We start from the raw sequence: 12,205 nt of genomic DNA, 5'->3' as shown, positions 1-12,205 counted from the left end.
TGCCAGCCGGTCAGCCTCATCTGCCAGCCCAGAAAACTCCAGAGCCTAATACAGAACAACTGCAATAAATGTACCCTTATTGAGTGACGGTATAGATGGAAGTTATCCTTGAGTGAGCTAACTCCAGCTGCAGTGTGAAGAACTCTGCAGAAAACCCTCGGGTCTGTTGCAGAAAAACCACAGACTTTGGGACTTCCCTGGTGGTCCAGTGGTTAAGACTCTGCACTTCCACTGCAGGGGGCACGGGTCTGATCCCTGGGAACTAAGATCTTGCATAATGTTCGGCTGGTTAAAAAAAAAAAACAAAAACAAATGCAGACTTTGTTCTACAGAAAGTCACCACCCAGAAGGTGATAAGTGGAAGAGAAAAGACAACATGAAAGTTGAGGGCTAGGGGGTTTTGAGGAGGGGAAGGATTTCTGGTTGGCTGCTTCATAGAAGACCAGGCTTTTGCTCTGGGCCTTAAAACAGAGACTGAAATTGAAGTGGGGGGAGTGGGGGAGCGGCAGGTAAGGTGAGTGATGCTAAGTATCCTAGGAAGTCAGGGATGAGGAGCAAATGGAAAGAGCAAAGACAGGGGGAAAATACAAAGTGTGTTCAGGGAATGGAAATACAGTGAAAGGCTCATGCATTACTGTGAATCCATGTCATTTGACTAATGTCTTACACTTGAGAAAGGAGTTTGATAGCCTATATAATTTCTTTCATCTTTGTAACAAATTAGGACAGATGCTCAGAGAGTGCTTCTATTTTACAGATGAGAAAACTGAGACCCAGAGAAGGACTATAACTTGCCTGAGGTCACACAGCAAAGTGGCAAAAAGCACAAGAACGCAGCTTCACAACTCAAATTCTGTGTCCTCTTTCCATGGCCCTATAGTCCAAGGGTAGGGAAGTTGTGGGACAGAAGGTTGGAATGAGAGGCTTGGGACCACAGTCAGCAGTGAATTGAATGTGGGGCTAAGGAGTCTAAGGGAACTCACAAAGCTCCCATGTGTACCCTGAATGTTAGGGAGATCATCAAAGTTACAGAAATAATCCTAGAGCAGAGGTGCCTGGAGGGCAGGCCAGAAAGGGAGGCAGTCCCAAGGGGAGGCTGTGGCAACAACAGTCTGATCCTCAAATGTGAAAGCAGGACTTGATGTAGGGAGGAACGATCCAGAGGACCAGATGAGGCCAAGAGGGGAAGAGGATGGGAAAGACTTCACCAGAAGGGAGCTGGAACTAGGAAGCAATCTGCTGGGGGCAGTGTGGAAGTGGGAGGCCAAGAGTTCTGTTTGCTGTGTGTGGGATCTGTGGATAGGTTTGTAGGGGAGCAGCCAGAAGGCAGCCACAGTGTCGTTTTGGAGGTCACCTGCCCAAAGGGGATGGCTGGAAGTACAGAAGAGTATTTTGAGTCAGAAATGTGGAAAGGCCAGCCCTGAATTACTAACAGAAACCTAAAAAGGATAAAATGCATCTGTCCAGCTTCACAAGGAATGTGTGATACATCTTAGAATGGGATTCATCAAGAACAGTTACAGTAAAAATGTGAGATGCTTAAACAGGGGTTAGCTTTTATTTCACTGATTTGGAGTATAGTACCCCCAATCATAATAAGCATCAAGAGTATGAAAGAATCCCCAAAGTTAAAAGTTAAAAAAAAAGGCAAAGATCACTTCAAAAATGTAAAATGACAATTTCACTGGTAAATACTAACACTGGGGAATTTCTCTTTAGCAAAAAAATGATTGGTGTGCGCAAAGATTTAGCTACACAGTGCTGTCTGCATTATGAAAAAATGGAAATAACCTAAATGTCCTACAATAGGGGATTAATTGGGTAAATTTTTATTTATCCTTATGGAAGAATAATATATACCCATTACAAATGATGTTGCAGAAGTACGTTTCATGACACAGAAAGACGCTCATTATAGATGTATACCTACAGATGATTATCTATGAATTAAAATTTTTATTTTTAAAGCACACTTTACTCTCTCCTGTTGCCTTCCCAAGGTCAATTTCTCAGACCACATGAAATGCAAACTTCGCTTCCCTAATCTCACTCTGCATTTTCCAGCAGCTATGTCAGTTTCCTAGGGGTAGGACAAGCACTCATTTGCTGCACAGAAAACAGACTTAGCAACTCAGGAGCCACTTGTTTTCTTCTCTTCTTGCTCGAAAGGTCTTGGTTTCTGTAGTGCATTCCCACTCCTTTCTGTCATTTAAAGCACCCTAACCCTTCTCCCCCTTCCAGGGCCTCAGCACCTTCCATTTGCTAAACACCCAGGTAGGCTCATTCCTCACAGTTTCTCCTGCCTCTCTGCCTCTCAGCTCCCTCGTCCATCAGTATCTGGGAGACAGCTCTGACCCATTCCTATTGGTTTCCTGGGAACCAAGTGTGGCCTTAGTCACAACATCAGATTCTGGTGTACCGGAATTGGATTAACCCATCCATTTCCTTTGTGGGAAGAAAGCTATAGCGTGACTGACAGGTGGAATGGTGCATCCATGCGTCTGTTTCCGGCCTGCAACACTGTAACTGGGTCCTGCTATGGAGGGAGAGCTAGGATGACAGGAACAACACAGCCGACCTGACCTGGAAGAGAGATTTACTTCTGAGTCAGCAGCTTTGGGGAGATGAAGAAAGAAGCCTGCTGGCCAGAGCTCTGGAGAGAAAAATGAAGATTCAGCCCGGCCTCTAGGAGTACAAGTAGGGCAAGGTCTAGTTGTAAGCACAGGCGTTCGATAGCTATCATTCCCAAAGCACCTGGGACCTGGGCTCCCCAACCCTTTAGCTAGACCCATGGCCTTGATCAAGGTAAGCAACTACCCCATTTGCCCAGAATCTCTCTGGACCAAGCCCTGAGGCCCCAGAAACTAAACCAGTGCTGCCAGGGAAGGCTCTCATGCAAGGACCAAGTGAGGCTGTGGAGGTGGCCTAAGGCAGGAGTGCTAGGAGGAACCAAGGCTACCCTACCCCCACCCCAACTCAGCAGTCCTGGCTTCTCTGAAACCCTTCTCTCTTTCCCTAAGGCCAGCAGCGGGGCAGTCCCAAGAATGTAGATGGAGAAGCGGAAGAGGTCTGTCCCTGGTCACAGACTCAAGGGCCTCGAAAACCACGCATCATCTGCTGCCCAAGTAGGGCATGATGTTTCAGACATCATCTCTCTATCACGGTAAAGCAGCAAAGTAGGGCTATTGTTTTGGAGTTGAGGAAACTACAGCTGCCAAACAGGGATTTCTTCTCGTCTTGGCAGCCCCTCGCCAGGGTAGGCTTTCCGTTACTTCCCCGGGTAAGGTGAACCCCCGGAGGTGGGCCACCCCTCGAAGGTTTGAAGGCCGAAACCCTCCCTGCTTGACACCCCTTAACGGGCTTGAGGAAGCAGGTTGGTTTTCAAGGACTCAATCCTCGCGTCCACTCTGAAGAGGACGGCAGGTGCCGGGGTGACCCCCTCACCGGGGCTGGGAAGACAGAGATCCCGGGGCATCCCCAGGAAAGAAGAGCAAGGAGATGGCCTCAGGAGCTAGCAGGCTGGGTGAGCGCCGAGTGAGAGGAGCAACTGCGGGCCGGGGGCGTTCGACTTTCCAGGAGCGCTGGTGCGCTGGTATGGGGGTGGAGTGGGAGCCGGCGGGGCGGGCCCGCGGTCGCCCCAGGGCGGCGGCGCCAGGCCGGAGGGGGTGGGGAGGGGCAGCCGCCCTGTACTTCCCCTTCGCCGCTAGCTCTACAACAGCCTGATTTCCCCGAAATGATGAGGCGGCGCTGGCCAATGGGCGTCCTCTCGGCTCTTTAGGAGGCGGGGCCCGGCCCGGGCTGGGGGAATCCCGCTAAGTGTTTAGATTCTCCGCGGCGCCGCGGTTCAGGCAGAGCGCGCCACTCCTTCGTCGAGGCAGGACGTGCGCCCAAGTCTGGCTAGCAAAGGCCAGCGAGAGCCGTGCCAAGTCAAGGCCAGCCGTGCCAAGTCAAGGCCAGCCGTGCCCAGAGGCTCCGCGACCCGGGCATCCTCTGCCTTCTCCCCGTTCCCACTGGAATCGCGCTCCTAGCGCCGGCAAAAGCAGTCCTCGCCGGGACCCTCGGTTGCTGCCGTCGGGTAGCGCTTGCTGTCGAGGTGAGCTCGCCTTCGCCGCAAGGGGCACCGGTGGCTTCGGATAAAGGCGCGCTCGGGGCACCAGGAAGTGGGGGACTAAAACCCTTGCCGGGAGAGTGACGGGTGCGCGGCGTTGCCGGGGCCCCCGCGCGGGCTCGGAGGGCGCCCGAGGAGCCGCAAGCAGCCGCGCTGGGAGGGCGAGCAGCGGCGTGGACCCCCCACCCCGCCGAGGTTGTCCGTGCCAGAGCCGCTGGCGGCCTCTGGGTGGCCCTCTGTGTTGGTTGCGCGCATCCAAGGGCTGTGCGGGGGATTCGACTGTATATCAAAGCGTGGGCGCCCTTTGCTCCCTGCGCCCGCTTTTCGGCGGTTCCAGCTCAGGCCCAGCCCCCAGGTTTCAGGCTGTCTCTGCAGGTGGCGGAGGCTGGGGCCGGCTGCGCTGGGTGGTTGGAGGACCTCCCGGAACAGCGGGAAGAGGCGCCACAGGTGTTCTTTGGGCCACTTTGCCCAAGGAGGGCAACCAGGCCGAAAGGTTTAGCGTACGGGCCTTGGCACTGAGGCTGTCAGGCAGGCAAGGGATAGATTGGGGGGTGGTGGTGACGAGGATGCAGGGTGACTGTCCATTAGGGAAGGTGCATGGCTAGTGACAACAGCTCAAACAGGGAAATTTCTTGGCATCAAGCAAAAGAAGCCCCTCTCTCCCCAAACAATTTGAATTTGGGGAGTAAATTCTAGTATTTAGATATCTGTGTGTTTTGTCTCTTTTCCTTAACATAAATCTTCAGAGTATCACTTGGCATGGCTGTCCCCTCCCAAGACTGTCTAGGAGGGGCTGAGGGAGGGAGTGTGTTGCTCAAGATGCTGAAAAGATTTGGAGGGAGGTTTTATTAGAGAGAAAGTCCCCTTCTGCATGATTGTAGTACTTGGTATCTAGATGAGGGCAGGGGAGGGTAACTGAATGACCTGGGGTGGGGCTGGGTAGTGGCCAGGGACTGCTCAACAGACTCCAAACAGGAGCCTTCTGTCTTCTCTTCACAGCCAACATGCCCATCACTCGGATGCGCATGAGACCCTGGCTAGAGATGCAGATTAATTCCAACCAAATCCCAGGGCTGATCTGGATTAATAAAGTGAGTGTTACTCTTTGGATTTTTCTGCCACTGTTTTAACCTATGTTCTTCAGGGGTCCAACACTTCAGATGCAGTTCAAAAAGGGAAGTGATAAGGAGTAGGTAGATGTATTTCCCAGTGGATCCTGCAGGGAGTGTATAAGACCCAGCCCAGGCAGGGCCCCACTGGCTGCCTCCTGCCCACCTCCCTTCTTGAGGTACGCATGGAGCATCCACCTGAGGCCACTTAACAGTTTTCCAGCAGCAAGATTCTCCCAGCATCTGCAGAGCCAGAGTTCTGGCCTGTACTGAGGGAGACCTCTACAGGCACACACAGCCTTCTAGAGGGCTCCACTTGGGTAGATAGGAGACAGAGAAGTGGGCACTGCTGGCAGGAAGAGGTGGCTGACCCAGTAGGTGAGCCAAGAATTAACCTTGCACCAGTTGTCCAGACCCAAGAGGCCTCTTGCTGTTGCAAAAAGAACAGACCCTGAAGGCTTAGTAGTGCTAATAATAATAGCTAATGCTTAGTCTGCTCACTTACTAGGAATGAGCATGGCACCATGTTAAGTATGTTACTTACATTGTGTCATTTAATCCTCAAAGTAGCCATGCGAGGAAGATTTTACTAATATCTCCATTTTCAGATGAGGAAACAGGCATTGAGAGGTAGATAATGAGATCACACAAAAAGCGATGGAGCCAAGATTTGAACCTGAGCAACCCAACTCAAAAATCCATACTGTTAACCACCAGTAATGATAACAGTGGGACCTTAGCTTTTATATTTGTTACTGTGGTGTCTTTTTTTCCCCCCATTTCATGGAAACCAGTGAGGGATAAAGAGGTACAGTGTCAATGCCAGGGTCACACAGGTAGCCATCATCCAAGTCTGGTCCTGGGCTCCTGCAGGTAAATGACCAGAACTCCCTTTGTAGGAGCCAGTGTTCACAGTTGTTCTGAGAAGCCCCATATAATGGACCGAGTTCTCACTTCCATGTTGGTGCTGACAAGCCAGAGAGAAGCATCCAGGGGTCCTCTGTATGGGTCCTAGCACATCTGTAATGAGCAGAAGGAGGTCTTTGCTGACCTGATGATGCCATAGCTCATCAGAACCCAGAGCCTCTTCTGAGAGATCCAGAGGGATGGACCAGTCTGTTTAGGCCATTGTTGGGATGGGTCAACCCCAGCCAGATGTCAGGGTGAAAAAGGGAAGTCAGTCTTTTCCCAGACCTCGGGGGCTGGGCAGATTAAGGCCAAAAACCTGTGGTCTCTGAGCTGACACAGCTTTGTGTGTACGTGTGCTGTATAGGAAGAGATGATCTTCCAGATCCCATGGAAGCACGCTGCGAAGCATGGCTGGGACATCAACAAGGATGCCTGTCTGTTTCGGAGCTGGGCCATTCACACAGGTGAGTGTGCTGGACTCTAGCTTAAGAGGAGCTGGAAAGAGAGAAAGGGAGGCACTTCTGTTAACACAGAGGATCTTCACTGGGGTCTCTGAGTTCCCTGAGATGTACATAATTCAGGGTGGGCAGGGAGCAGGCCTGTGTTTTGGGGGGAGAGGTTCATCATTTCAGCAAGTTCACAAAGGAATTTATAAAGCCAAAATCTTAAAAAGTATGGCTTCATGGAGTTTGTGGCTGAATTAAAGTTCTCCCTGGCAAAAGCAGTGGCAAGCATGGACACTGAAAAAGATCCAGGTCTTCCTTTTTCTTGATGTTGACTAATGGTCCTGGGCCCATCTGGTTGGCAGCCTCCTTTTATCCTTCAAGGATGGGGCTCTTGGCCCATCTCGGACCACTCAGTCCCCCTATTAGTAAATATTCTTTGTTGCCTACTCTGTGTCCTCTCCCATGTTTGGAACGATCAGATAAGCACCAGTCCCTTCTTTCTGGCTGCTGACAGCCAAAGAGAGACTGCCTTGATCTGTGACAAAGGTAGCACTTTGGGCTTGGGCTTTCTAGTGCTTCTGGGTAGGGCTTTCCCAGAGGCTTGCTGGGTGTATCAAATGCCCAAGTCGGGGCGTTTGAGAAGCCCAGGGCCTGCACCAGTGTCATCCAGGAATACCTGCTGGTTTGATCATTGTGGATCTCTGGCAACATGCAAGCTTTAGGGATACCCTTGTCTTTGTCCTGAGCCAGGGCACAAATAAGGATTCCCACCTATAGCCCTGATGATCCTCTCCCCCTTTCCTGCCAACTAGGCCGATACAAAGCAGGGGAAAAGGAGCCGGATCCCAAGACCTGGAAGGCAAACTTTCGCTGCGCCATGAACTCACTGCCAGATATTGAGGAGGTGAAGGACCAGAGCAGGAACAAGGGCAGTTCAGCTGTGCGGGTGTACCGGATGCTCCCACCCCTCACCAAGAGCCAGAGGAAAGGTACCCAAAGGCCTCTGGGTCCTGGGGAAGCCCTCAGGGAAGAGAGGGAAGGAGGAGGAAGGGCAGCTGGGGCTGGCATGCTTGCCTCTACCAGGGCTGGGCTGACAGCCTGTTTGCCCCACAGAGAGAAAGTCCAAGTCCAGCCGAGATGCTAGGAGCAAGGCCAAAAAGAAGGTGAGTGTGATCCTAAGCAGTTAGCCTTTGGTCTCCTGAGGGTCAGGGTGGGTAGTGTAAGGAGTGCCACAGCAAGCCTGGGCCTAATCGTCTTTCTCCTTCTACAGCCGTATGGGGAATACAGCCCCGATACCTTCTCTGATGGACTCAGTAGCTCCACCCTGCCTGATGACCACAGCAACTACACAGTTCGCAGCTACATGGCGCAGGACCTAGACATCGAACGGACTCTCACTCCAGGTGAGGAGGGCCGGGTCTGTCAGGGGACCGTGTAGACTGGTGGGAAGGCTCTTACTCTTGGATCTAGCAGGCGCTGAGCTTGTGGACGGTGGCCTGTTGGAGCAGGCTATGAGTGGGGGCAGGGGGTGCTGGGTATCCTGGCAAACTAAGGCAGCACCAGCTCTGACCCTCGGTTTCTGTTGTCCTGAAGCGCTGTCACCGTGTGGCGTCAGCAGCACTCTCCCTAACTGGCCCATTCCAGTGGAAATTGTGCCAGACAGCACCAGCGACCTGTACAACTTTCAGGTGTCCCCCATGCCCTCCACCTCTGAAGGTTCGTGCTTCTGGGGCCTGGCCTTCCTGTTGGGGTCCAAGGAGGGGTTTCCTGAGGGAGAAAAGACGCTCAGAACTCCACTTGGCACTGAGCTGACTGGTGGGCTGGAAAGGAGAGGGAAGAGGTGGGAAGAGGTGTGGCTCCAGGGTTCAAGAGGCTGTCACCAGGACAGCGTTTTGCTCTGTAATCTTCATGGCAGGCAGACATCTGCTGGGAGGCCAGTGTGTGTGTGTGCGTGTGGGAAGAGGCAGGGGGACCGGGTGGGCTAGCACTTCAGGGTGAGCCTGGCTGACCTCAGCTAACCTCTCTGCTGTTCCCCATCCACAGCTGCAACAGATGAGGACGAGGAAGGGAAATTAACTGAGGACATCATGAAGGTAAAAGCCCCTTTCTTCCTCCTTTGGTGCCCTTTAGAGGTGGCTACTTCTCAGTGAGGGCTTCCAAACTGGAGGGTAGGCAGCAGCTGCTGCTGGTGTGACCTGTTGGCTTGCATAGTCCGACAAGCGTCACGTCCATGTGGTTGGGGACCACTGACCTTTTTGGCTGATGGGAAAGAAACACTGTGGGAATGAGGGGAGGAGGGAGGCTGGGTTTCTGACATGCTGTCCTAAAGCAGGCCTCAGATAGCTCTGACTCAGCTCCCATCAGTGCTGGGTCCCTGGCCCGCGTCCTCCGCCCCAACATGCCCCAGTCCTGTTAGTTTGGGAAATGCACATCAGGTTTCAATAATCACCCTTTGGGATCTATAACATGATGGCTTTCTTTTTTTTTTTTTAAGCAAATTATTCCCTAGGTTTTTTTCTGCTTCAGGTTTTAAAATAAATACAAAAAAGTTGTTGTAGTAGCTATACCCAGGCTGTGTTCCTTCAGCACAGAAAATGGAGATATGGGGATAATTCCCTAATTCTAGCTGAAATTTCAAGGCATCTTTTCTTAGCATGTTAACCATTGCTGTAAGCCACCCTCCCAGTTGGTATGTCCTTACCCTATAGAGACGGAGGTCTTGGAGGTTCTATGCCAGAAGGTAGATGTGGGAATGTTAGCCCAGGGTCCCAGTGCAGACCCTCACCTCCGAGCCTCTTTCCTAATTGCACTCCACATATGTATCCATCTGAGAATATGAAAATAGCCAAGGACCTGATCCTGGCTGAGAAGCTTTGGCTCAATGGGGGCAGGGCCAGAGGGTGAGTCTGTACTGGAAGTGAGCTGATGGCTTCTTATTTATCTGTCCCCAGCTCTTGGAGCAAACAGGGTGGCAGCAGACAAGCGTGGATGGGAAGGGGTACCTGCTTAATGAACCCGGGGCCCAGCCCACCTCTGTCTATGGAGAGTTCAGTTGCAAGGAGGAGCCAGAAGTTGACAGCCCTGGGGGTAAGAAGACCCTGGATCCATATGGTTTCTCAAAGATGGGAAACCCATGGAGGTGGTGGGGGAGACTTGGGGGCAGGACGAGATAGCAGCAGAGGTAAAGCATTCTTCTTAAATTCATCTGGGTACAGACAGCTTGCAGACTGGCTGTGGCTCCTAGGCCCTCAGGTTTGCCTAAGATGAGGCTGCTGAGGGGTCGACACAGGGGCTGCTGTGTCTGTGCCTTCCAGGAATGGGCTGGAGGGTTGGTGGGGTAGGGGGAAACACCTGCCTCCTCACCCCCCAGTCCTCACACAACCTTCGTTATATCTTCTAGGGTATATTGGCCTGATATCATCAGAGATGAAGAACATGGATCCCAGCTGGTTGGACAGCCTGCTCACCCCAGTCAGGCTGCCCTCCATCCAGGCCATTCCTTGTGCACCATAGATGGGCCCCTGACCCCCTTTGACTCCTTTAGGCAACAGGGCCTGGCATCATGGTGGCTGTGGTGCAAAGAAGCAGGAATCCTGTGGCCCCTTGATATGATGAAGTGTGACCCCACTGCTGACCAAGGATGGGTCTTTCCGCCTCGGGACAGTGGCCTCTTGCAGTCCGGCAGGGCAGGGTCTGGACTCACCCTGTGGGGTAAAGCTGGCCCTGCCTCCTGGGAAGATGGGGTTCTGAGACTGGTGTGTCAGATGGCAGTCTCAGACAGGAGTCAGCCTCCAGCTTTCCCCTCTGAGCCCCACTGCCTGGAGAGGGTTTTGCTATTCCTGAGCTGGCCCGAGAGAACGGACCAGTGACCTCAGAAAACACGGCACCAACTCCAGGGCTGGCTCTGCACTAAGAGACAATTGCACTAAGTGAATCCTGTTCCCAAAGTAACCGCTTCCCTTCCTAGCTGAGCCCTGGGGACTGTTCTAACACCAGTGAAATGTGAAGGAAGAATGGGGTCCCTGTGGGACAGTGCCCCCTCTGCCTCAGAGGAGCTCTACCCTGCTCCCTGCCTAGGCTGAAGGGCTTGTGAAAAAACCTGGCACTTTTTCTTGTGGACCTTGCCACGTTTCTGATCAGAGGTGTACACTAACGTTTTCCCAAGCTCTTGGCCTTTGCATTTATTTATACTGTGCCTTGCCCTGCACCCACGTGCCCCCTCAGGCAGGCCCCAGCAGCCCCCAGCAGGCCCAGGGAGGCAAGTGTGAGCGCCTTGGTGTGATTTAAAATTGGAAACATCATCTGACCACTAAGTCATGTGTGACCACACATGTACATGTATGTAAATATGTACATTTGTCTTTTTATAAAAATTGTATTGTTTCTAAGGGTTGTGGCCTTTTATTTAGAGATAAATCATAGGTGATTTTACTTTTTGTAGATACATTCTGATGGGTTCATTGTTGGCATCCTGCCTGAGCTTAACTTTGGGATGAGTGGTAACACACCTGTTGTGAAATCCTTTCAGTTGTGGTCATGGAGAAGATGGCAGGAGAAAGGACAGTTGTGGCACAGGGATATGTTCATGTAAATACAGTCATTGCCCTTGGCTATATAGGTAGAGCTATGAGTTGACCTGGGCCCTGGGGCCCAAGGAGTGTTAGGTTTTGAGTTCTTCTGAGGAATGTGCCATAAACTCTAATGTTCTGCTATAAACTCAAATGCAAGTGTACTCAGGTGCTACTTCAAAAAGTTATCAGTTGGCACAGCATGGTCACCATCAGAACAGATACCAGCCCCATAAAGGTCCCTGAGGCCTTCCATGCTGAGCACAACTTGCTGTCTGTTTTCTGCAGTGGTGCGAATGTTCTCGTCTGCGTTGCCCACTACAATAGGTAGCGGTGTAGTCACATGTGCTAAACCAAACACTTGAAATGTGGCCAGTACAATGGAGGAACTGGATTAAAAAAATTTTTTTTGGCTGTGCTGCTCACATGCACAAGGAGATCCAACCAATCCATTCTAAAGGAGATCAGCCCTGGGATTTCTTTGGAGGGAATGATGCTAAAGCTGAAACTCCAGTACTTTGGCCATCTCATGCGAAGAGTTGACTCATTGGAAAAGACTCTGATGCTGGGAGGGATTGGGGGCAGGAGAAGAAGGGGACGACCGAGGATGAGATGGCTGGATGACATCACCGACTCGATGGACGTGAGTCTGAGTGAACTCCAGGAGTTGGTGATGGATAGGGAGGCCTGACGTGCTGCGATTCATGGGGTCGCAAAGAGTCGGACACGACTGAGCGACTGAACTGAACTGAACTGCTCACATGCATGATCTTGGTTCCTGGATCCAGGATAGAACACATGCCCCCTGCAGTGGAAGTTTGGAGTCCTAATCACTGGATGCCAGGGATTTCCTTGGGTTTTTAAAGTTTCATTTAATTAGTTAAAATTCAAAAAGCTACATGTGGCCAGTGGCTACCATATTTGAACAGTACAGGTAGATACTGGGTTGGGAGCAGATTTGAGGGGGAGGAGCTGGGGTGGCTGGAGGGCACTGGGGACTGGGGCTTGGGACTATTCACCTGACTGTTCAAAAGTATTTTACTGTTTTGACAGCCAATAATAACT

At 51.8% G+C, this 12,205-nt stretch overlaps 1 protein-coding gene across 1 annotated transcript; it reads left to right on the top strand.

Annotated features, from left to right (window-relative positions):
• Positions 1 to 270: 270 nt before the first annotated feature.
• IRF1 (interferon regulatory factor 1) lies at positions 271 to 10,482 on the top strand. The gene is made up of 10 exons (XM_040241821.1): positions 271 to 4,093; positions 5,108 to 5,199; positions 6,491 to 6,590; positions 7,385 to 7,561; positions 7,686 to 7,735; positions 7,843 to 7,975; positions 8,166 to 8,288; positions 8,616 to 8,665; positions 9,524 to 9,659; positions 9,973 to 10,482. The coding sequence occupies exons 2-10, from the start codon at positions 5,113 to 5,115 to the stop codon at positions 10,083 to 10,085; spliced, it is 969 nt and encodes a 322-aa protein (XP_040097755.1). The 5' UTR covers positions 271 to 4,093; positions 5,108 to 5,112; the 3' UTR covers positions 10,086 to 10,482.
• Positions 10,483 to 12,205: the final 1,723 nt, after the last annotated feature.

Source organism: Oryx dammah, unplaced genomic scaffold, assembly GCF_014754425.2.
Source record: "Oryx dammah isolate SB20612 unplaced genomic scaffold, SCBI_Odam_1.1 HiC_scaffold_5, whole genome shotgun sequence".
NCBI lineage: Eukaryota > Metazoa > Chordata > Mammalia > Artiodactyla > Bovidae > Oryx > Oryx dammah.
This window is presented reverse-complemented; position numbering and strand designations above follow the sequence as displayed.

Bases quoted from the DNA above. Each gene is read 5' to 3' on its own strand.
- IRF1 (XM_040241821.1), top strand. From the start codon at position 5,113: ATGCCCATCACTCGGATGCGCATGAGACCCTGGCTAGAGATGCAGATT. The intron at 6,591-7,384 runs GTGAGTGTGCTG...CCTGCCAACTAG, and splicing joins GAGCTGGGCCATTCACACAG to GCCGATACAAAGCAGGGGAA. The intron at 9,660-9,972 runs GTAAGAAGACCC...TATATCTTCTAG, and splicing joins AGAAGTTGACAGCCCTGGGG to GGTATATTGGCCTGATATCA.